This window comes from Hippopotamus amphibius, chromosome 9 (assembly GCF_030028045.1).
Source record: "Hippopotamus amphibius kiboko isolate mHipAmp2 chromosome 9, mHipAmp2.hap2, whole genome shotgun sequence".
Taxonomy (NCBI): Eukaryota; Metazoa; Chordata; class Mammalia; order Artiodactyla; family Hippopotamidae; genus Hippopotamus; species Hippopotamus amphibius.
The window spans coordinates 38,897,885-38,921,153 of record NC_080194.1 but is presented as its reverse complement, the minus strand read 5'-3'; the positions used below and the strand labels follow the sequence as shown (position 1 = coordinate 38,921,153).

Sequence of the window (23,269 nt, the reverse complement as noted above, 5' to 3'; positions counted from 1 at the left end):
CATACTATTTATGCTAGCCATATCCAGCCTAGCTGTTTACTCCATTCTTTGATCAGGGTGAGCTTCAAATTCAAAATACACACTAATCGAAACCCTACAGGCAGCAGTGCAATTTCATATGAAGTAACACTAGCAATTATCCTCTTAACAGTTGTATTAATAAACAGGCCATTTCCATTCTCAATGCTAATCATTACACAAGAACATGTATGAGCAATCTTCCCATCCTGACTCCTAACCATAACATGCTTTATCTCAACCTTAGCAGAAACCAATCAAGCCCCATTCAACCTAACAGAGTCAAAGTCAAATATGCAGCAGTCCTACTCACCCTGTTTTTCCTAGCAGAATAGACAGAATAAACATCTTCACAACAATCCTATTCCTAGGAGCACTGCACAATCCCTACAAACCAGAATTATACACAGAAAACTTCATTATCAAAACCCTCCTCCTGAGCATCTCCTTTCTATGAATCTAAGCATCATATCCATCACTCTTATATGACCAACTTATACATCTCCTTTGAAAAAATTTTCTACCACTAACATGAGCCCTAAGCCTATGAAATGCTTCACTACCCATCATCACATCAGGTATCCTGCCACAAACATAAGAAATAAATATGTCTAATAAAAGTTACTTTAATACAGTAAATAATAGAAGTTTAAGCCATCTTATTTCTAGAATTGCAAAAATTGAACCTAGCCCTACAAATTCAAATTTCCCCATGCTATTATGTCATACGACATTCTATAGTAAGGTGAGCCAAATAGACTATTGGGTCCATACCCAGAAAATGTTGGTTTATATCCTTCCCGTACTAATAAATCTCATATTTTTACTACCATTCTAATAATCATCATCTCAGGAACCATAATTCTAATAATAAGCTCACACTGACTAATAATTTGAATTGGCTTCAGAATCAATATACTAGCTATTATTATCACTGTGCTAATAAAAAATATTTAATCCACGAGCCACATAAGCATCCAGCAAAGTTTTTAAACACAGCTACCACATCAATACTTCTATAACAGCTATCATTGTTAATTTAATATATTTCCGCCAATGAACTAACACCCAAAATATTTAACCCGACAGTATCTACCATCATGATTGTAGATCTCATCTTAATAACAGAAATTTTCCCATTCCACTTCTGAGTGCCAAAATTTAAAAAAAGTATCCTACTTAGATTAGCCCTAATCCTATTAACATGATAAAAACTTTCAATAATATTCATTTGATGCCAAATCATAATCAGATAATCAGTTTTATTATTAATCATAACCAGAGGTTGAGGTGGACTTAACCAAATCCAACTACGAAAAATCACAACCTATACATGAATTGTACACAGAGGATGAATAGTAGCTATTATAATACAGAATTTAAACATAACAATTCTAAACTTACTAATTTACAGTATAATAACACTTGCTATCTTTATATTATTTATGTACAATTCATCTACCATAACATTATCACTATCACACACATGAAATAAAATACCACTGTTCGGCTCACATCTTTTGAAATTGCAGTTTACTTGTGCCGTTATCATTACCATTATCCTAGTTCATTTGTGCCATTTAATACAGATTTTAGAATTTTTCATTACTGTATTAGGGTGCTTCAGAGAAACAGAATATCTATCTATCTATCTATCTATCTATCTATCTATCTATCTATATCTATCTATCATCTATCTACGAGGGTGAGTCAAAAGTTATCCTCACTCTGGCTGTAGAATTATTTTAATTAACTTTTAGAAATGACAAATACAGAATTTTTTGACATAATCTCCTTACTATTCAATACACTTTGTCCATCTGTCAACAAGCTTTCGTATTCCCTCATTAAAAAATGTTTTAGGCTGAGCTGCAAGCCACGAATGCACTGCTGTCTTCACATGGACGGGTGTCCAGCTCCTTCGTGAGGGCTAACACTTGTGCGACCTTCCTTGAACTTCTCTATTCATTCATACACACTTCTTTGTGACAAAACGCTTTCTCCATACTGCGCACAAAGTCCTCCATAAATAATGGCACCAGGTACACCCTCAGACCACGAAAAACGAATCACTATATGCTGCTCTTCTTTCGTGCAAATCACAAGTGGAGCATCCATTTTTGCTTGCACCGCAGTTACAAATGAACTGATGTAACACATTCACACCTGCACAGCAGTAACTGGAGAGACAGTAGCCTTGAACGGAAAGCACTGATAAGACAGTGTGGCCAACAGAAGTTTTAATATAACCAGAGTCCGGATAATTTTTTACTCACCCTCGTATTTATTTGAAGGTGCTTTATTGTAAGGAATCGATCACATAATTATAGACACTGGGAAGTTCCAGACCTGCCATCTGCAAGCTGGAGACACAGGTAACTCAGTCCAAGGCTGAAAGCTTGAGATCAGTGTGGCCATGGTATAAGCCTAGTCCAAAGACAGGAGATCTATATCCCAGCTCAAGCAGGCAGACAGGAACAGAAAGAGCAAAATTCTTCCTTCTTCCACAGTTTTGTTCTTTTCAGACCCTCAACAAATTGGGTGAACCCACCCACTTTAGGGAAAGCAGACTCTTTTACTGAGTCCACAGATTCTATTCTGATCTCAACTGGTAAACAACATCCTCACAGACAAACCCAGAAAGAATGTCTAATCTGAGCACCCAGTGATCAGTCAAGTTGACACATAAAGTTAACCACCACACTAGTTTCGCTGTTTCATTTTCATTATACTAAGAACATAGGGATAATATATTAAATAGTATCAGATGACATTGCCCAACAAATGACATTTCTTACAGTTTCATCTTTTTCAGTCTATTTAGAAAAAGTGTCGTTTTGGCCACAATGCATCCAGCTTCTTAATCAGTGAACTACCTCTCTGTGATCGCCTCTCTGACTGCCCCCCAGAAAGATTTCAAATTTGGAGAGCCATTTCCTCTAACATGACCTAGTAGGACACAGACTGGCCAGAGTCTCTTACTTCAGCGGGTGGACAGAGGCCAGGGGAGAGCATGCCAGGGTTGCTGCCTCAGGGCAGCCCTCAGTGTGGGTCTTCCCTGGGGTAAAGGAGGTGCTTCACTCCCTCCTCCTGACAGCTCATTAGTAAGGAAACAAGACAAGGCTGGTGTGTGAAATTACATTGCTAAGGAAGCCTGGTTTTCAAAGGGTGGATTATTTTAAAGAGCCATTACAACAGTTTCCAGGAGGAGAGCTGAGATAGGAATAAAGATGCAGTCTCTGACCAACAGGCTCAAGCACAAAAGCCTTGTCATTTCCCAGGGACTCTATGTGGAGGCCTCCTATTGGTCTGTAGTTTCTGTTTCCTTTCCTGCCCATACTCCACCCTCTAGAATTTAACTTTCATTTTCCCTCTTCTTCTACTGAGGATCTTCTTAGTGGAGGTCAGGCCACTGCTTTGGTGAGTGAATCCTGAACACATCTGCCCGGGGCCTGCCTTCACTCTTCTCCAGGGAATCACAGCTTCCCCATTGGGGTGTGAAGATAGTTGAGTGGTTTGTGGAGGGCAGAGACACAGAAGAAAAAACTGAATCTTCTTTGAGAGACACAGAAGAAAAAACTGAATCTTCTTGGGTGAGTTTAATTTGTTCTATAGGGCACAAAGGCCGAGCTTGCAGGCTTCCTGAGAGTGTTGCCTTAATAGGGGCACTCTGTCCACCAAGGCCTAATAGAAATAAGGAGATAGAGATTTTGGAGGAAGAGCAAGATGGCTTTATTTTTCTTTGCCAGGCAAAGGGAAGACACAGCAGGCTAGGGCCTCAGAAACTGTGCCCCCCTCCTTGGGAGTCAGGGAAGATTTTATACATGGGGGCTCACTGTCTGGGGTATGTGATAAGGATCAAGTTGGTGGAGGTCTTGCATTCTTTTTCCTTTGCATTATTCTTTTTTTCTTTGCAATATTTCAAAACAGACATAGCTGGCATTAGGCCATCCAGTAACTGGGGTCTGGCAGTTTGTTGATTGTCTGTTTGCCTGGCAGTCTGTGTTTGTCTATGGTTTGTGGGCTGGGGACCTCCTTTCTGAAATGCAGAACAAACTATAGGAATGATTTTGTTACAATGGTCCTATGGAATGCAGCTTCCAAGTTGTACATAAAGTTAGCAAGTGAGAGGCAGGATGTAACTCACACAGAGTTAAGTATCAGGGAGTTAGCTTTGTGAAGTAAAAATCTAGTAACTACAGATTAGTGACAGCTAGAGTAAAACAAGGAATGATTAACTCTTTCAGGCCAGGTTATCTTTCTCCTCTAGCCTGTTCCACATTCTGTTTTCTTTGCTCTCAAGAGGGAAAAGAAAAATCACTTCTATTTGCATTGCAGCAAGAGTGCTGACTGAAGATCAGTCTGGGGGAGGGGAGTCTTAGAGGAATGGAGGTTGGAAGAAGAGAAAGGCTTTATTTGTTCCTTGGAGGGACTGTTGATTTCTCTAGGCCTAATCTAGCCACAGCTCCTTCCCATTCTGCAAGACTGAACTGCACCTTGCTGAGGACAGCCAGGATCCTTGGTTTTTCAGGGGTAGAAAGTTTCACCCTCAACAACAGGAGCAAAGGCTGAGGGGTCTCTTGAGTCCTGATATTTAAATTTCTATCAGTGTAACAATGTAATATTTCTGCATGACCACATTGATAAACTCTCATCCCCTTGGCCTGGTGCTCAGGAGCCTGATGGTGTGAGAGCTGGCAGACTCTGTAGCCTCTGATGTATTCACTGGTCCAGACACAGGGAAGTGCTGCAGTTCCTTCCTTACATCAGCCACCCAGAACCAGCTCAGCTGAGAGATCAGGGGCAAGAGGAGCACGTGGGTGGAATTTCCAGAAGTGATATCTGGAAGCATCGAATGTCTAATAACAGTGACATCTAACTTTTAATGTTAAAACCTGTTACTTGACTGGTGTTAAGGATATAAAAAGATATTAGAAAAGTATTTTTATTACAATATCATGAGACCTACTGAGGGAAGAAAGTTATAGGAGCCTCTGTGTTTATTCCCCCTCCTCCTTCCTATAGAAGGTATAGCTGTACCCACCTTTCTCAGGCATAGGGACACCAGTCACATCTCTTTTCACACCATGATTTCCCCTCATCTGACCAAATCTTACTTCATCAAGGTTGACCGTGGAGAGTATCACCTCTGCTACATACACCTTGTCGCCCTCTCAGCCATAGTCAATGTTAGACCCTTGTCTTCTGAACTCATACAGTACACTTCTGTCAGGCCAATTACTACAGGGTTTTCAAACTGATTTATTACTTTACTGCTTCAGGTTTTATTTTGCTAGTATTGTAAGGAGTTTATATTATGTAGTGCTAGATGACTGTCTTGAAAATAAAAAAAGCAGAATTTCTCTTTCTAATTTGATTTGGGAAAAATGACTGTTTCTTATGTAACATCAGTAATTTGTGGCTTTATCATGCTTGGAGAAACAGGTTTACTGCAGTCACAAAAGAAGAAATTTCTGTCCATAAACTTATTGTTTGGACTTTTACATAATTATTGTCTTTTTCTGTTCTTTCTGCTTGTCTTTAGCTGTTACCTCAGAGATATTTTGAGTTTGAATTCTCATGAGATCAAAAGTCAAAAGACCAACTTGTAAGGTGCAATCACCTGACACCATGGCAGCCACCTGACCTGAAGATTTTTTATCAGGCAGATGCCACCCATGTTCCCACATCTACTTCCAGTTTGTTGGGGAGAACTGGGTAAATGCTTAGAGAATGGTGGCATCATTCTTCTTGTGTGAGGACTAGTTCTCTCCATGTCTATTGTGGCTACAGCTCTTTGACATTAGCTCCTTGGAGCCCTGCAGGGAAAATAAATTCTGCATCCCCATGGCTGAATGTGTGCTCTGATCCTCCCTTCTCTATAGGCTCTTCATGCATCTCAGCATTGGTTGCATCTTGAATGGGATGAGATATATTGGAGGCCTCTCACCATATCTGAATCACAGCTTGAGTCATAAACTGATATAATGTCTACTCTCGACCCTATTATTCATCAGAGTGTGATCTCAGGCACTTGTTCTTTGCAGCCAGGGGCAAACTGCATATGGCCCCTGGGCTATTTTCAATATCTATATTATTAGCTGGATTAGATTTCCCGTACACTTTCAGCCTGATTCTCTATTAGGTTTGCTTCATGTAGAATGAACATGGCATAAGTGGAGAGTTTCAGTAGGTCTCAATTTATCTCCATGAAGCCCTTGTAACTTTCCTTCGCTTGTTCAGAGCAAAGGAAAACTTATTAGCTGTCTCAAACTGGAGATCTTTCTTTAACCATCAAACTTTGGCAACCATCAAGACACAAATAGCATCTGAGATGTTCTCCTTCTTGTTTATTGTTCTATAGCCTCATTTTCCTGGAGCTCCTGACAGCAATTCTGAACCTAGACTATGGCTAGAGGGCCATATTGAGTCCAGGTTGAAGAATGAGCGTCAGCGTGCTGCCACTCAGTGATACCCGCTCTGATTGACCACCAGCAGTGGCTTCCGGTCTGGATCACCAATCCCACTCACGCAACTTCATTAGACATAAATTGCCAGGTTAACTAAGCTTATCTGGGGGTTACATGAGACACAGGATTGGGCAAGGCTGCCTCAGGTGAGCTCTCAGAGATGGTCCTTACAGGAGGTACATTATCCCCATCATCTCAGCTTCGTGAGGAACCAGACTAGACTGATGTGTGTGAAACCACCACAGGTTAGATAAGCCTAGTGCTGCAAAGGACTGATTGCCTAGTAAAAAACCATGAGCACAGCATCCATTGGCCTAAAAGAGACACATTTGGTCATGAAAGTCATGATCCCCTTGTGAAAAATGAGCTCTATGTTTACCAACCTGCATTTAAATTCTATATAAAGTCTTTCTAGCACCAATGAACTTTATACATCAGGCTAGTTTTGCTGTCAACAATGTGGCCTTCAAAGGCTGCTGATTTTCCACTTTGTTGTAACCCAGCAGGTTTCTCAGAAAAACAAAACACACATGCACGCACACACACACAAACAACAAGAACAACAACATTAAAATTAGGAGAAGAATAAGTCAATATTATTTGTACAGGAAAAAAAGAGCCCAGGAGTCATGTTAGCCCTTTGTTTCTATGTATCTAATCCAACTCCCAGTCCTGTCCTTTTAGCTCGCCTTATCTCGCACTCTCATCTGCTGCCCTGCATTTCCTTCAATACTCTGTCCCTCAAGCTATCACCATCTATCTCCTGAGCAGCTGTGAATGCATCTTACCTGATCCTCCCAATTCCACTCTGGATCCATCCAACATTACACAGCCTAAGTTCACAGCCAGTTATGCCCCTACTCTTCTCTGATGGGAAAACACTGATAACTTCTCCTTACTCTTGGAGATGGGTTCCTAAATGTTACATAATTTGGGAAGTGTCGTATTTAATGTCACTGCAGCCTTTTGTGACACCAAAGTCCCAGCAGTTTTCTACCCACCAGCCACACTGGCATTTTAAAACTCTTACATGATGCTATGACTTCCATGAACAAGTCATTTCCTCCACCTAATATGTTTTTTCCTCTCTCTCTTTCCATGTTTGCTTCATGTTGTTCAGCTTTCAGTGCAGCCCTTATGTTTTCAAGTTGGAATTCTTGGATAATTCCTTATTTTTCCCTATTCTTTGATTTCTGAACAACACATATGTGTCTCTAGTAGAAAAAGGGAAATCACTGCAAACTTTCAGCAAATGATGGCAATGTTTACACTGTAATAAGTCATCAGAGCAGGTCTTTGTGATAAGACAACATGTAAGGAGAAAGTTTACTGAAGTATGAGAGAGAGTCATACTCCAGTCAGAATGGCCATCATTAAAATGCTGGAGAGGGTATAGAGGAAAAGGAACCCTCCTACACTGTTGGTGGGAGTGTAAATTGGTGCAGCCACTGTGGAAAACAGTATGGAGGTTTCTTTCTTTCTTTCTTTCTTTTTAAGAACTTTTATTGAGATATAGTTAACAGACAATAAGCTGCATATGTTTAGAGTGTACCATTTGGTATTTTTTTTTCTTATTAGTAATGCATATGTGGCAATCCCAATCTCCCAGTTCATTCCCCCCCAACCCTCCCCACTTTCCCCACTTTGGAGGTTTCTTATAAAACTAAAAATAGAGTTACCTTGTGATGCTATAATCCCACTCCTGGACATATATCAGGATTAAATTCTAATTCAAAAATATACATGCACCCAATGTTCACTGTAGCACTATTTAAAATAGTCGAGACATGGAAGCAACCTAAATGTTCATCAAAAGATGAGTGGAAAAAAAAGATGTACCATGGAATAGATACAATGGGATATTAATCATAAAACAGAATGAAATAATGTCATTTGTAGCAACATGGATGGACCTAGAGATTATCATATTCAGTGAAGTAAGTCAGAAAGAGAACTACAAATATATGATATAACTTACATGTTGATGATAAAAAATGATACAAATGAACTTATTTACAAAACAGAAATAGACTAACAGTTGTAGAAAAATTTATGGTTACCAAAGTGGGTAGGGGGAAGATAAGTTTGGAGTTTGGGATTAACATATACATATTACTATATATGTATATTACTACACATATTACCATATTACTAAATAGGTAAACAACAAGGACTTACTGTATAACACAGGGAACTATACTTAATATCTTGTAATAACCTCTAATGGGAAAGAATCTAAAAATGAATATATATATGTGTATAAACATATAATTGAATCACTTTGCTGTACACTTGAAACTAATGCAACATTGTAAATCAACTATACTTCAATTAAAAAAAAAATAGTGAGTCATACTGACACACCATGATGAGAGAAGAGTGGATATAAAAGCCCAAAAGCATAAGTGGTTCGGGCTTTCTACATTGAGGGTGTGTTTTTAGCATGGAGGAGAAAAAGCAGGATAGGTGGTGGGTCCCACAGGATCTTGGTAAGAAAAGGCCACTAGTTTTTGTTTTAATACCGTAAAGGAAAATAACAATCATTGAACAGATAAGGATAGATGGAATTTGTCATGTGACATGAACTGGAAGTAAAGTATTTAGAATTATTATGAAAAGTCATTTTACCAGGTCAAAGAGCTCCTTTCTTTATTTCTCTACACTTTCTTTTTTGTCCTTCAGTATTTTATTCTTGACTCATCCTTGATTTCTACACAACTAGTGTCATTTGCTTTCTACCTCTCTTGCTCTGCCCACTTTTCCAATCATACAGGGATCTGTGAGCAAGAGAACCCTCAGAAGTCAGGACAGGTAGGAGCAGGGGAGCAGCTGCCATGGCTTCAGAAATCCTGGTGAACATACAGGAGGAGGTGATCTGCCCTATTTGCCTGGAACTTCTGACAGAACCCCTGAGCCTTGATTGTGGCCACACCTTCTGCCAAGCCTGCATCACTGCAAGCAACAAGAATTCAGTGATTGGCCAAGACGGGGAGAGCAGCTGTCCTGTGTGCAGAACCAGTTACCACTCTGGGAACCTGCGGCCTAATAAGCTTGTTGCCAACATAGTACGGAGACTCAGAGACGTCAAGTTGAGCCTGAAGATGGAGCAAAAGAGAAATCTGTGTGTGCAGCATGAAGAAAAACTCCTGCTCTTCTGTGAGAAGGATGGGGAGGTCATTTGCTGGGCGTGTGAGCGATCTCAGAAGCACCGTGGTCATCACACGTTGCTCGTGGAGGAGGTTTCCCAGGAGTACCAGGTAAGAGACCAGAATTGAGGAAAGACTGGTCAGAAAATGGTATTTAAGGGGACAACATTACTTTCATTGGACTATAATTACATGATCACCATAGATTTGAGACCTCTGATCTCTTTTCTTCCTGTGCTCACTCTCTGATGTCTGAAGGAAATCTCTGTGCATTCCCCAAATTACAACAGTATAAGCAAACAAACACAGTCTTAGCAGAAGCTGACACTTATGTACTTTGTGCTAATAGGTGAAGATCTGGTGTCCAAGAGAAGCTCTCATTACCCCTTTGAACAGGAGGGGTAACTAGGACACTATGTGGATTGAGGAGTAAGTTATTTTCTTGCTCCTGAATCAGGTTTCTTCTAGAACAAAGAGAACCAGTCTCCTCTCAGAAAGAGTATGATGATTTCTATTGCTTGAGTCTCAAAGAACACATTCACCAACTCAGGTTTTTTTCAAAGTCACAGATTCTAATTACTGTTTTCAGTTTCTGTAAAGTCTATTCTCTTTGGAAATCAGCCTTATTTCTCCCCCATTTATCCTCTACAGTGATGCTGAGAAAGCCCATAGCTTGACTTTGGTGTCTTTCTTTTCTACAGAAGAAACTTCAGGCAGCTTTGGTGGGGCTGAGGGAGGAGCAGGAGGAAGCTGAGAAGATGGAAGTTCAAGTCAGAGAAGAGATTGCTATGTGGAAGGTAGGAGGAGATATTTACTGAGAGAGTTAGACAGATGTCTCAGAAGAACATTTGGTTAGTCAAAAGGAGCTGCCTTCCTCTTTGTTCCCTGACAGTTAAGTCACTTGACTAGCCCTTTTATTCATCCTTTCCCTGATAGGGGTGGTGCTGAAAAGTGAACATATCACAAATGAACACAGATACTGGAAGGGAGGTACTCCTATGGAGGGACTCTCTGGTGAGGATGACTAGTGAATTTCAGATTCCATTCCTGTCATGTGTTTTAGCCTTTGACTCTTTTCAGGGAGACATCTGGCAGTGGCTCAGGGTTCTGTCTGCAGTGTTCAACTTTTTGATAGAGGGTAGTGGGAGGGGGTCAGGAGTAATGTAGGGAGATATGAGCATCCTGGACAGCTGTGTGAAGGCTGAGCCACACGCAGGGATCCCATTGTGGCTCTGAGTTGTCCTAGTAATGCAGACTTGGCGCCATTATTTTGAAATGTGTTGGAGAGAAAAAAATAGGAAAGGCGGCTTCCCTAAGGATTGCTTCCCTCCTTCTATCTCACTTTCCCGTGGGACCTTCCCAAGTAGAATAGCTCTTTTTCTGGCTCCCAGCCTCTGCCCAAGAGTCCTAACACCTCTCTCTCTGTGTTTCTCATTCCTGAAGAGTCAAATAGAACTTGAGAGACAAAATGTCCAGGAGGAGTTTAAAAAACTGAGAGCGATCCTGGACAGTGAGGAGCTGAAGGAACTGCAAAAGCTGAAGAGTGAGGAGGGATTGATTCTAAGTAACCTGACAGACTCTGAGCATGAGCTGGTCCAGCAGAGCCAGTTGGTGAAAGATCTCATCTCTGACCTGGAGCATCGTTTGCAGGGGTCAACAGTGGATATGCTGCAGGTAAGACTGGGGAAGAAGCCCCAGCATCTGAGACATGAGAGAAGTGAAGACTAAATTTCCATCTCTTCTGTGTTGCTGTGCTCTTTCTGGTATTGTCGCTAAGGTTGCTTTGACCCTGCAATACACTTTCCCTGCATCTATTTCAGAGGTTATAGGAATAATTGAATGTATGAATTGAATCTAGGAATAACAAGGGAAAACTTTATTTTTATTAATATATCAAACTCAGGGCAAAATGTGACTGTCCAGAGAAGATTCATTGTGTCCAGTGATTTTCTAAAGGCCCCTGTTATCTGTGATCCAGTGTTAAGGATTTTTCAGGTGCCACCTCATGAACCAGCTTAGTCACAAACAAATTCACTCAGATTCCAAGAGTTTTTTTGTTTTGCTTTTTTTCCTCATTCTGTTGAAATTTTATTTCTCTTTTTCTATTTTTGAAGACAATTTGTGAAGAACTGTTATTTATTCTTTAAAGATTCAATAGAATTCACCAGGATGGCCATTTCACTCTGGGTTTTTCTTATTGGAAAGTTTTAAACTATGTATATGTCTATTTTTTTCTTTTTTACTTGTATGAGGATTCTCTAGATTTTTACAGTCCTTTAATTCTTTTTTGTATGTCTTTTTTGAATCTGTATACTCTAAGTTGCCCGATTTGTAGACATAAAGTTAGTTATAACCATCCCTTATCATCTCTTTAATTTCTATAGGAATTCAGAGTAATGTCCCCTCTTTTATTCTTGATTTTGGTGATTTGCTCTTTAATTTTTTTCTTGCTCAGTTTAGGCATGTTTTGTCAATTTTATTAATTTTTTTCAAAAACAAACATTGTTTCAGTGATTTTATCTATTTTGTAACCTTTCTTATTCATTTATTTCTGCTCTCACATTTATTGTTTTCTTTGTGTGTGTGTAAACACTTTTGCACGTGTGTGTATGTGTATGTGCGTGCTGCTTTAATTTACTGTTTCTTTCTTAGTTTCTTGACTTGAAAACTTAGCAGATCACTGATTTGAGATGATCTCTTCCAATGTTTTTTAATGATATAAGTGCATTGCCTTAGTTGTTTTCCATACATTTTGATTGTTTAGTTTTTATTTTCATTCAGTTCGATTATTTTCAAATTTCCTATGCAATTCCTTTTTGTTAAACCATGGATATTTGAAAGTGTGTTGTTAATTAGAAATACTTGGTGATTTCTGAGTTTTACTTCTGCTGTGGATTTCAAATTTAATTCTATTGTAATCAGAGAATATATATTTTATTACTTTAAACTTTTTAATTCACAGATACTTGTTTATAGCCCAAGATACTGTATGTCCAGACAAATTTTCATTGTTAATTTGAAAAGATTGTGCATTCTGCATTCATTGGGTGAAATATTTGGTCTATAGATGTCAGTTAGGTCAACTTGGTTGATTGTATTATGCGTGTCTTTTATAAATTTGATGATTTCCATATAAGCTGCTCTCTCTTTATTGAGAGTGAGCTGTTGAAATCTGCAACTACTATTATTAAATTGTCTATTTTTCCTTTCAACTTTGTGTTACGTATTTTGAAGCGTTGCTGTTAGGTGCATGTACAATCTATTATAGATTGTTTACTTTTTATTTTCATTTACAGTGCATGTAAACCAGAATGGTTACTGTAGTTTTCATTCTTCTCTTTCTCCTTAACTAGCTTTTTTTGCATTAAACAAATATTTCTGGTATGATATTTTAGGTTTTCCTATTTTCTGACTGTATCTTTTTAGTTTTTTTTCCCTAGTGGTTGCTCTAGTGATCACAATGTTTCCTATCCTATCATGTAATTTACTTCAGATTAATACTAACTTAATCTCAGTAAAAATAGACACTTCCTGCAGCATCGCCTCATTTCCTTCCAGCAACAACACAGTGATGCTTTTTATAAGGGCACCTGATCCTCTGCAGTCTAAGGCCTGCAGGCATCTGCACCTTTTGTTATAACTGGGAAGGAACTGCTCCTTTCTTCTGGAGTTTATATCAGGAGATTCATGTTTCCTTTAAAACTGAGAATAAAGTCAATATAGGTGGAATAAATATAATTGGAGAAAGACAGAGACCAGAGTCTGATAACAAGTTTTGAGCTTCAGAATTAAACTTTGATTAATTTTATTACTGCCCACCTTTTCAAATCCTTTATCCTTTATCTACCTATTCTAGTTTTACTTGATTTTTGTCATATATAACAAAAGTGCCCGACTACAGAGAGAACTTTTTTTGTTGTTTCTAAACCCAGCTGTTATCCTAGTTTTTTGGTGACATGGAGGAAGTAAATCTAAAGTAAAAGAGATTAGATGTATTGGTACATATCTATCCAAACACGTAAAACAATATATATGATGATTAAGATTAGATAGTTAAAAACTATTAAGGACCTGGACTATACTGATTTAATAGAGACTAAAGTACAGGTAAATGTTGTAGTTTTTAGGACAGTGACTGAGTGGTTATTAGTAACATTATCAAAATAGGGTACAGGAGAGGAAACAATTTGGTTGGTGAGTACTTAGTTACATATTACACATCTCAAATTACTGATTCCTGTGGCTATTTACTACTGGATATTTTAATATGCATTTAAGATACAAAATTGAGTAAAAATAAAGATTTGGAATTCAACTGCACGTGTGTATATGCTGAATTTAAGGGAGTGGAAGACATCACTAGCAGATAGTGTATAAATAAGAAGAGAGACCTGAAAAACACATACATTGATATATTTGTTTGCTTGTACCAAAACAAAAGCCGTATAAATAGCTTGAGATATATTAGAATTATGTATTCATCTTTGATTCTACAAAAGCTGGTTTAATACTTGGCAAATAATATATATTACTTTACAGTTTTGTTGAGTAAATGAAAGAACCATGAATTATTCAAATCATCTCATGAGGCACCAAAATTACAAGCCTCTTGTTTTTCCCATTAATATGTCTCATCTCCAGATACTAGAAGCCTCTTGCTTCCACAAGAGTCAAAGCTTTTTTTTACCTTTTTGGAAATCTGAGAACATCACATGAGTCTTCTGGAAAGACTGGTCTCACTCTTGTCTTTACTTTCTGGCTCTCACATTGAGACCATTTCTATTCCCACAATCTCGAATGATGGGGATGTGATGCAGCTTTGCAAGTGTGGGAACCTATTACTTCTTTTTTTTTTAAGAACTTTTATTGAGATACAGTTAACAGACAATAAACTGCATATATTTAGAGTGTACAATTTGGCATTTTTTTCTTACTAGTAATGTATATATGGCAATCCCAATCTCCCAATTCACTCCCCCCAACCCTTCCGCTTTCCACACTTGGTGTCCATATATTTGTTCTCTACATCTGTGTCTCTATTTCTGCCTTGCAAGCCGGTTGATTTGTACCATTTTTCTATATTCCGCATATATGTGTTAATATACGATATTTGTTTTTCTCTTTCTGACTCACTTCACTCGTATGACAGTCTCTAGGTCCATCCATGTCTCTACAAATGTCCCAGTTTCATTCCTTTTTACAGCTGAGTAATATTCCATTGTGTATATGTACCACATCTTTTTTATCCATTCATCTGTTGATGGGAACCTATTACTTCTTGACTCATGTTTTCTCTTTTCTCACTAGGATGTGAATGACATCATGAAAAGGTATGTTTCAGAGACCAGAGATGGTCCATTTTGTGCTATGAAAAGAGGATTAAGGTTATTAGAGTCATCTAGTGGTCAGTTAAAATAAAACAATGCTCAGGGCAGATAAACAGGGTATAGATTTACCTTAGATTTCTGTTCACAAATCATGGCTAGATTGTCTAGCCTTCTTTACCTGCCAAGAACCCAGAATTGGAGACAACTTCTTTATATTTAAATTTCTGCACCAGGATTAGAAGAGACCAGGTCCTTCCATATCATTCTTTTTAGATTTCCAAAAACAGACTTGAATCTCAAGGAATATTTTGGTCTTTCTGCAAACAATTGATTCATCTTGGTAACATATTCTAGAAGCCAGAATGGAAAGGCGACCCCCTTGGTCTGAATTTGCACAACTACACGCTGCATCAAGCCCTATACAAACATATGAAATTCTGAACAATATTTGTTTAGTATTCATAACCATCTTCTTTCCTAAGCTTTGTTATTATTCCCAGAGATCCTGAAATCTCAGTTTATTCTGAGGACGTCCTATCGTGGAGCAGCCTTTGAAGATCTGGGGACTCTCTAGACAGTGTTCTCATACCTGATATGTCTCAAACACCCAAAAGCCAGGCCCTGCAAACTCATTTTCTAACACCTGTCTGGAATTCATATCTAGGCAGTGACTTTTACACATATTAATTTTTTAAGGTACCAGAATTTTGTTTTGTTAAATTTAATATTTCGCATAATTTCATATGACCTCTAGGAGGTAGAGAGGGAGAGTTTACTGATTTCATTTTGGAAGGAAGCGACTCTCCTTCTGCAGGTCAAGACTATTCCAGGTCACATAGTGTAGCTGGGAAGGCAGATATGAGCACATTTCTTCTAGCTCCAATGTCGGGTGTTCACTCTCTCCTTTCCAAGCATCTCCCAGAAAACAGTTCAAGCACATCAATGCGGTGAAAATATTGCAAGTTAGTGGTTTTAGAGAGACAAAAAGTCAGAGATGTGGGTATCAATTTTTGTCTTCCCCAGGAGTGAGAACTTGACCCTGAAGAAGCCAAAAAGGTTTTCCAAGGAAGAAAGTAGAGTTTTTCGAGCTCCTGATCTGAGAGACATACTACGAGTGTTTAATGGTGAGGAGTGCTACCCAAGTGGGTGTCTGTGGGATTCTCGTGATGGCAGAGAGAATGGGAAGGAGGCGGCAAATTCTAGATGTAGATGGAGACAGCGAAGCCCAGATACTGTGTGCTGATGATATGGTCATGTTTATGGGGAGTGATCAGTGGCTTCATTAATCCTCTTTCACCAGTTCAGTACCTCACTACAGCCCTTCCCCTAATCTAGAAAAAAAAAAAGATTTCAGTGCTGACTGCTTTGCTCATATTTAACATTATGGATTTTTTTTCATTTCAGAGCTGACAGACATGCAACGCTACTGGGGTAAGGAGACATCACTCTATCATCAAGCCACCTGCTTTCATTATTTTTTAGAATTTTTCCTTTGTTAGTAGGTCTTATGTTTCAGAATCATGTTTTCCCTCCCAATGCATACAAACATATTATCTTTCCACTCAAGTTATTCTAAAATCCCTTATAAAATGTCACAAATAAAACTATTAACTCATAGCTCTCACCTAACCTTGTAATTTTTCCACAGTTCACGTGACCCTGAATCCTGTCAAGCTTAAAAAAGATGTTGTTATTTCTGCGGATCAGAGACAAGTGAAGCACAAGTTTATTCTGGAACAATATACTACATACCGGACTGATGATTATGAAGATTATGGTATCCTGGGCTCCCCAGTTATCACATCAGGGAGGCATTACTGGGAGGTAGACGTGTCAAGGAAACGTGCCTGGATCCTGGGGGTATATAGTGAAAGACGGCCTGAATATACTTTGAAGTTACCAGTTGAAATCAGTGGAAACTGTCAAAATGTTTACTTGAGATATCAACCTAAATATGGCTACTGGGTCATATGGTTAAGTCATGATTCTGTATATAATGCTTTTAAAGATTCGTCCTCCTCAGATCCCTTGATTTTAACCCTCTGTCTGAGTGTTCCTCCCCGTCGTATTGGGGTTTTCTTAGACTATAAGGCTGGCACAGTCTTATTTCTCAATGTCACAAACCATGGGTTTCCCATTTATAAATTCTCTTCATGTTCCTTTTCTCAGAAAACATTTCCATATTTCAGTCCTATGAAATGTGATGCCCCCATGACTCTGTGCTCACCAAGCTCATGAACCTTCTCACACCCACTTCTCTGCGGTGCCTCTTATACACCTGAGTTTATCTGCACCATTCTTACCTTTTTTCATGCTGCCTCTCGTTTTCTCCATTTGAATGTCCTTCGTTTATCAATAGGGTGTAAGATTTGCCTTGTGTCCTATTTTTCCCAATATCATGTTTGCATTAGGAGAAAAATCCTAATTCACCATTTTCCATAACCCAAAGGAAAATGACAAATGCCTCATAAAGACAGAGTAGTATCAAGGTAGCACCTCTGCCGAATTTTTACAATCTTAATTCCTCTGGTGCTGACTGAGAAGATGAAGGAAAGCTTTTCAATAACTTGAGTATATTAGGAGGGTGAGTCAAAGTTTTCCGCACTGTGGCTGTAAAAATGCTACAGGCAGAGTGCGGATAGTTGTTGACTAATTTTCATACCAATGACCTAATATAGGAGTTATTCGCTAAAGAATGAGTCCTGAGCAGTGTCCCTGTTTACCCATGATGTCCCTTATTTATTAAGGAATTAAGGAAAAAACATCAAAAATGATATGTACTAAGTGTTGCAGTTTTGTTTCTGGAGTGTCTGAGTTCAAGTCCTCTCACTCTACATATTAGCAGTGTGATGTAGGATAACATCCCTAAATGCTGTTTTTATTTTCCTATTGTAATCTTGATATAGAAACTGCACCATACATAAGATCATTGTGAGAAGATAAATGCTATTAAGTCTAAAGCATACAAGTGTCTCAATAGTGAATATTTGATCTATTAATTACTGAAAAATACAACCTGTGTTAGTGTCTTATTAAACAGGTATGTGCTTCAGGGGCACAAGGGTTCTTTTGACTGAAGTCTCATTTTCCAGATCCTAGATACTTCTGTGCAGCTGTCAAGTCTACTCCAACTCTCCCTGTCATAGAAAAGCATGCATGAGTGTGTATGTGATCACAGCTAGAATTTTATTATAATTCAGGTGTTTTTACTACAGGGTCTTTAAAGTAAACTAAATTCTATGGAATTCAGTTTCTCATTTGTTAAAAAAAGTACAAAATGTACCTAATTAATATTGTGAGTATTAAACAATACAATGTTTGAAATAACTTCTGTAATTCCGAGCACGAAAACGGTATGGTTTATTCATTTTTTTGTTCCCTCTCACTGTGACCGAAATAAAGTATTTTCAGAATACATATTAGTTTATTTTCAACATTATTTCTTTTTCTGTGTTTTAAGAAACAGAGTAAATTGATTAAAGAATTACAATTTTCCTTAAACTTAACCTTGTTGTTAAATGTTTCTGTATAGCTCCTTTAATTATTTTAAAAAAAAAAGGTGTGCAGTAATTCTATTTCATTGAAACTCAAGTTCAATTTAGGCTCTGTTTGCCAAGCTTTAAAAAGTTATTCACAGTGATACATTAAGCCTCAAAGTGTAATTGTGGAATTTCTTAACAATGGTGTAGGTATGTGTTTTGTGTGTCCTGGTCATCCTTACTCTTTCAATGAGGTGAAATGTTCAGGAATGAAGAGAAAAGTCTGTTATCTTCCATTAGTGAGATAAGAGGGAAATTATTTCTGCAGTGGATGTTCATTCAGGGATTGGTGGCATTCCCATGTGTTTTGGCATTTTTAATCCCAATTCTTCCTCCAACAGAGTCAAAGTTTTTTTTTTTTTTTTTTTTTTAAGAAGAAAAGTATATCAAGTTCACCTGCTCTCATCCCTGCTTCTTCCCAAAATTTCCATATTCCTTACCTTTGGATGAACTTTGATTTGACAGGGGGTTCCAAGGAGGATGTTTTTCCAGTTTCTGGGTCTGTGTGGGTATGCACACATCTATATCTTAGCACTCATCCTTGGAAATGGGAAAATTGGTCTTTTAAATATTTCCTTTGACCTGTGCCTTCCTGTTACCCCATTGCTACAATGACTGAGGTCCTGACTCACTAGGAAAAATCTGTAATCTTGAATTATTAACAAATGACCCTCCAGGGAAATTGATGCCTTTTCATTTACCGGAATGCCCAGTCCTCCAGTTCAGGATGAAGTACTTAGAAGAAAATGAAGACCTACTTTTTTATAGACAACAGAAAAGATCTGCACACTGAGGGGCATTCACTTTCTAACAGAGGCTCCAGGCCCAGAAATAGATCCTTCAGATGAAAAGAATATGATATCTATAAATACCTCCCTGTCACATGTTGTCTTTTTAGTAAAGACCTAAGACGTTGTCCCGGAATCTCATCATTAATTGGAGCTGGGAAAACTGGACAGCTACATGCAGGAGAATGACAATTGAACACTTCCTCTCACCATATACAAAAGTAAACTCAAAATGGATTAAAGGCCTTAATGTTAAGTCAGGAAACCACAAAAGCCCTACAAGAGAACATAAGTAGAACACTGTTGGACATAAATCATAGCAATAGCCTTTTGCAGCCTGTTTAGGAAAAGTGTCATTTTGTCCACATTGCATTCAGCTGCTGAAAGTCAGCATCAGTGAACTACCAGTCTGTGATCATCCCTCTGACTGGCCACCTATGTGATTTCAGCTTTGGAGAGCCATTTCCTCTAACATGACCTAGTAGGACACAGACTGGCCAGAGTCACTTACTTGAGCTGGAGGACACAGGCCGGGGAGAGCATGCCAGGGTTGCTGCCTCAGGGCAGCCCTCAGTGTGGGTCTTCCCTGGGGTAAAGGAGGTGCTTCACTCCCTCCTCCTGACAGCTCATTAGTAAGGAAACAAGACAAGGTGGGTGTGTGAAATGACACTGCTCAGGAAGCCTAGTTTTCAAAGGACGGATTACTTTGAAGAGATATGGGAACACTTCCAGGAGGAGAGCTGAGATAGGAATAAAAATGCAATCTCTGACCAACAGGCTCAGGCACAAAAGCCTTGTCATTTCCCAGGGACTCTGTGTGGAGGCCTCCTACTAGTCTGTAGTTTCTGCTTCCTTTCCTGCCCATCCTCCACCCTCTAGAATTTAACTTTCATTTTCCCTCGTCTTCTACTGAGGATCTTCTTAGTGGAGGTCAGGCCACTGCTTTGGTGAGTGAATCGTGAACACATCTGCCCGGGGCCTGCCTTCACTCTTCTCCAGGGAATCACAACTTCTCCATTGGGGTTTGAAGATAGCTGAGTGGTTTGTGGAGGGAAGAGTTTGGGAGGCTCACGTGGAAAAACTGAATCTTCTTGGGTGAGTTTAATTTGTTATCTGGAAGCTGTTACAAGAAGTGGGGTTGGAAGAAGAGAAAGGCTTTGTTTGTTCCTTGGAGGGACTGTTGATTTCTCTAGGCTGAATCTACCCACAGCTCCTTTCCATTCTGCAAGTCTGAACTGCACTTTGCTGAGGACAGCCAGGATCCCTGATTTTCAGAGATAGAAAATTCCACCCTCAACAACAGGAACAAACGCCAAAGCGTCTTTCAGTCCTGATATTTTAATTTCTATCAGTGTCACAGTGCAGTATTTCTGCATGACCACATAGATAAATTCTCATCCCCTTGGCCTGTCTGTGCTCAGGAGCCTGATGGTGTGAGAGCTGGCAGACTCTGCAGCCTCTGATGTATTCACTGGTCCAGACACAGGGAAGTGCTGCAGTTCCTTACATTAGCCACCCAGAACCAGCTCAGCTGAGAGATCAGGAGCAAGAGGAGCACGTGGGAGGAATTTCTAGAAATGACATCTGGAAGCATCAAACTTCTAATAACAGTGACATCTAACTTTTAATGTTAAAAACGTATTACTTGACTGGTGTTAAGGATATAAAAAGATGTTAGAAATGTATTTTTATAACAACATCATGAGACCTACCAAGGGGAGTAAATTACAGGAGCCTCTGTGTTTATCCCCCTCCTCCTTCCTGTACCCACCTTTCTCAGGCACATGGATGACAACGGTCACATCTCTTTTCTCACCATGATTTCCCCTCATCTGACCAAATCTTTCTTCATCAAGGTTGATCATGGAGAGTATCACCTCTGCTACATATTCCTTGTGAGAAGATAAATGCTATTAAGTGTAAAGCATCTTAATGTTTCAATAATAAACATTTGATTTATTAATTACTGAAAATTATAACCTGTATCAGTGTCTTATTAAATAGGCTTGTGCCTTCAGGGGCACAAAGGTTCTGTTTACTGACGTCTCGTTTTCCAGATCCTAGATACCTTTGCACTGCTGTCAAGACCACTCCCGCTCTCCTTATCATAGAAAAGCATGTGTGTGTGTGAAATCAGTTTCAGTTTCTCACTTGTAAAATAAAAATATATACAAAATTTACCTACTTAGTATTGTGAATACTAAACAACACAATGATTGCAATACCCTCTGTAACTTCTAATACAAAAATGGTAGTCCAATATGGTGTTTATTTATTTTTTGGTTCCCTCTCACTGTGACAGAAATAAATAATTTTCAGAATATGTATTAGTTTATCTTCACATTATCACCCTTTGTTTTAAGAAACAAAATAAAATGATCAAAGAATTACAATTTTCTTTAAATTTTACCTAATTGTTAAATATTTCTATATAGCCACTTTGTTATTTAAATAAGAAGTTCCTCAGTAATTCTAGTTTGTTGGACCTGAATTTCAATTTGGGTTCTGTTTGCCGAGCTTCATAAAGTTATCATTCACAGTGATACATTTAAGCCTCAGAAGTGTAGTTCTGGGATTCCCTAACAATGATGTAGGTAGGTGTTTTGTGTGCCCTGATGAGCCTTACTTTTGCAATGGGGTGAAAGTTCTCAGGAATGAATAGAAAAGTCTGCTATCTTACTTTAGTGAGATAAGATGGGAATTATCTCTGCAATGGATGTTCATTCAGGGCTTGGTGTGATCCCCACTTTTTAACCCCAATTCTTACTCCAAAGGAGTCAAAGTTTACATCTGTTGAGATGATCATGTGGTTTTTATCCTTCAGTTTGTTAATATGGTGTATCACATTGATTGATTTGCATATATTGAAGAATCCTTGCATTCCAGGGATAAACCCCACTTGATCATGGTGTATGATCCTTTTAATGTGTTGTTGGATTCTGTTAGCTAGTATTTTGTTGAGGATTTTTGCATCTAAATTCATCAGTGATATTGGTCTGTAGTTTTCTTTTTTTGTAGTATCTTTGTCTGGTTTTGGTATCAGGGTGATGATGGCTTCATAAAATGAGTTTGGGGGTGTTCCTTCCTCTGCAATTTTTTGGAAGAGTTTGAGAAGGATGGGTGTTAGCGCTTCTCTAAATGTTTGATAAAATTCACCTGTGAATCCATCTGGTCCTGGACTTTTGTTTGTTGGGAGATTTTTAATCACAGTTTCAATTTGATTTCTTCTGATTTGTCTGTTCATATTTTCTATGTCTTCCTGATTCAGTCTTGGAAGGTTATACTTTTCTAAGAATCTGTCCATTTCATCCAGGTTGTCCATTTTATTGGCATATAGTTGCTTGTAGTAGTCTCTGATGGTGCTTTTTATTTCTGCGGTGTCCGTTGTAACTTCTCCTGTTTCCTTTCTAATTTTATTGATTTGAGTCCTCTCCCTCTTTTTCTTGATGAGTTTTGCTAGAGGTTTTTCAATTTTATTTATCTTCTCAAAGAACCAGCTTTTAGTTTTATTGATTTTTGCTATGGTTTTCTTTGTCTCTATTTCATTTATTTCTGTTCTGATCTTTATGATTTCTCTCCGTCTACTAACTTTGGGTTTTGTTTGCTCTTCTTTCTCTAGTTTCTTTAGGTGTAAGGTTAGATTGTTTATTTGGGATTTTTCTTGTTTCTTGAAGTAGGATTGCATCGCTGTAAACCTCTTAGAACTGCCTTTGCTGCATCCCATAGGTTTTGGATCGTTGTGTTTTCATTGTCATTTGTCTGTAGGTATTTTTTGATTTCCTCTTTGATTTCTTCAGTGATCTGTTGGTTATTTAGTCGCATATTGTTTAGCCTCCACGTGTTTGTGTTTTTTACAGTTTTTTTCCTGGAATTGATTTCTAATCTCATAGCGTTGTGGTCAGAAAAGATGCTTGATACAATTTCAATTTTCTTGAATTTACCAGGGCTTGATTTATGACCCAAAATGTGATCTATCCTGGA

At 38.6% G+C, this 23,269-nt stretch overlaps 1 protein-coding gene across 4 annotated transcripts; it reads left to right on the top strand.

Annotated features, from left to right (window-relative positions):
* The first annotated feature begins 3,401 nt into the window (after positions 1-3,401).
* Positions 3,402-18,348, top strand: LOC130860371 (tripartite motif-containing protein 5-like). 4 transcript variants are annotated; one of them, XM_057748470.1, is made up of 8 exons: positions 3,402-3,438; positions 9,262-9,745; positions 10,336-10,431; positions 11,078-11,308; positions 14,942-14,964; positions 15,985-16,085; positions 16,366-16,392; positions 16,610-18,348. In XM_057748470.1, exons 2-8 carry the CDS (start codon positions 9,323-9,325, stop codon positions 17,197-17,199), a joined length of 1,491 nt encoding a protein of 496 aa, XP_057604453.1. In that variant the 5' UTR covers positions 3,402-3,438; positions 9,262-9,322; the 3' UTR covers positions 17,200-18,348. The 4 variants fall into 4 exon arrangements, with proteins under 4 accessions (XP_057604453.1, XP_057604451.1, XP_057604454.1 ...); XM_057748468.1 differs by having other exon boundaries at positions 3,408-3,611; XM_057748471.1 differs by lacking the exon at positions 10,336-10,431 and having other exon boundaries at positions 3,408-3,611.
* The last annotated feature ends 4,921 nt before the right edge of the window (positions 18,349-23,269 follow it).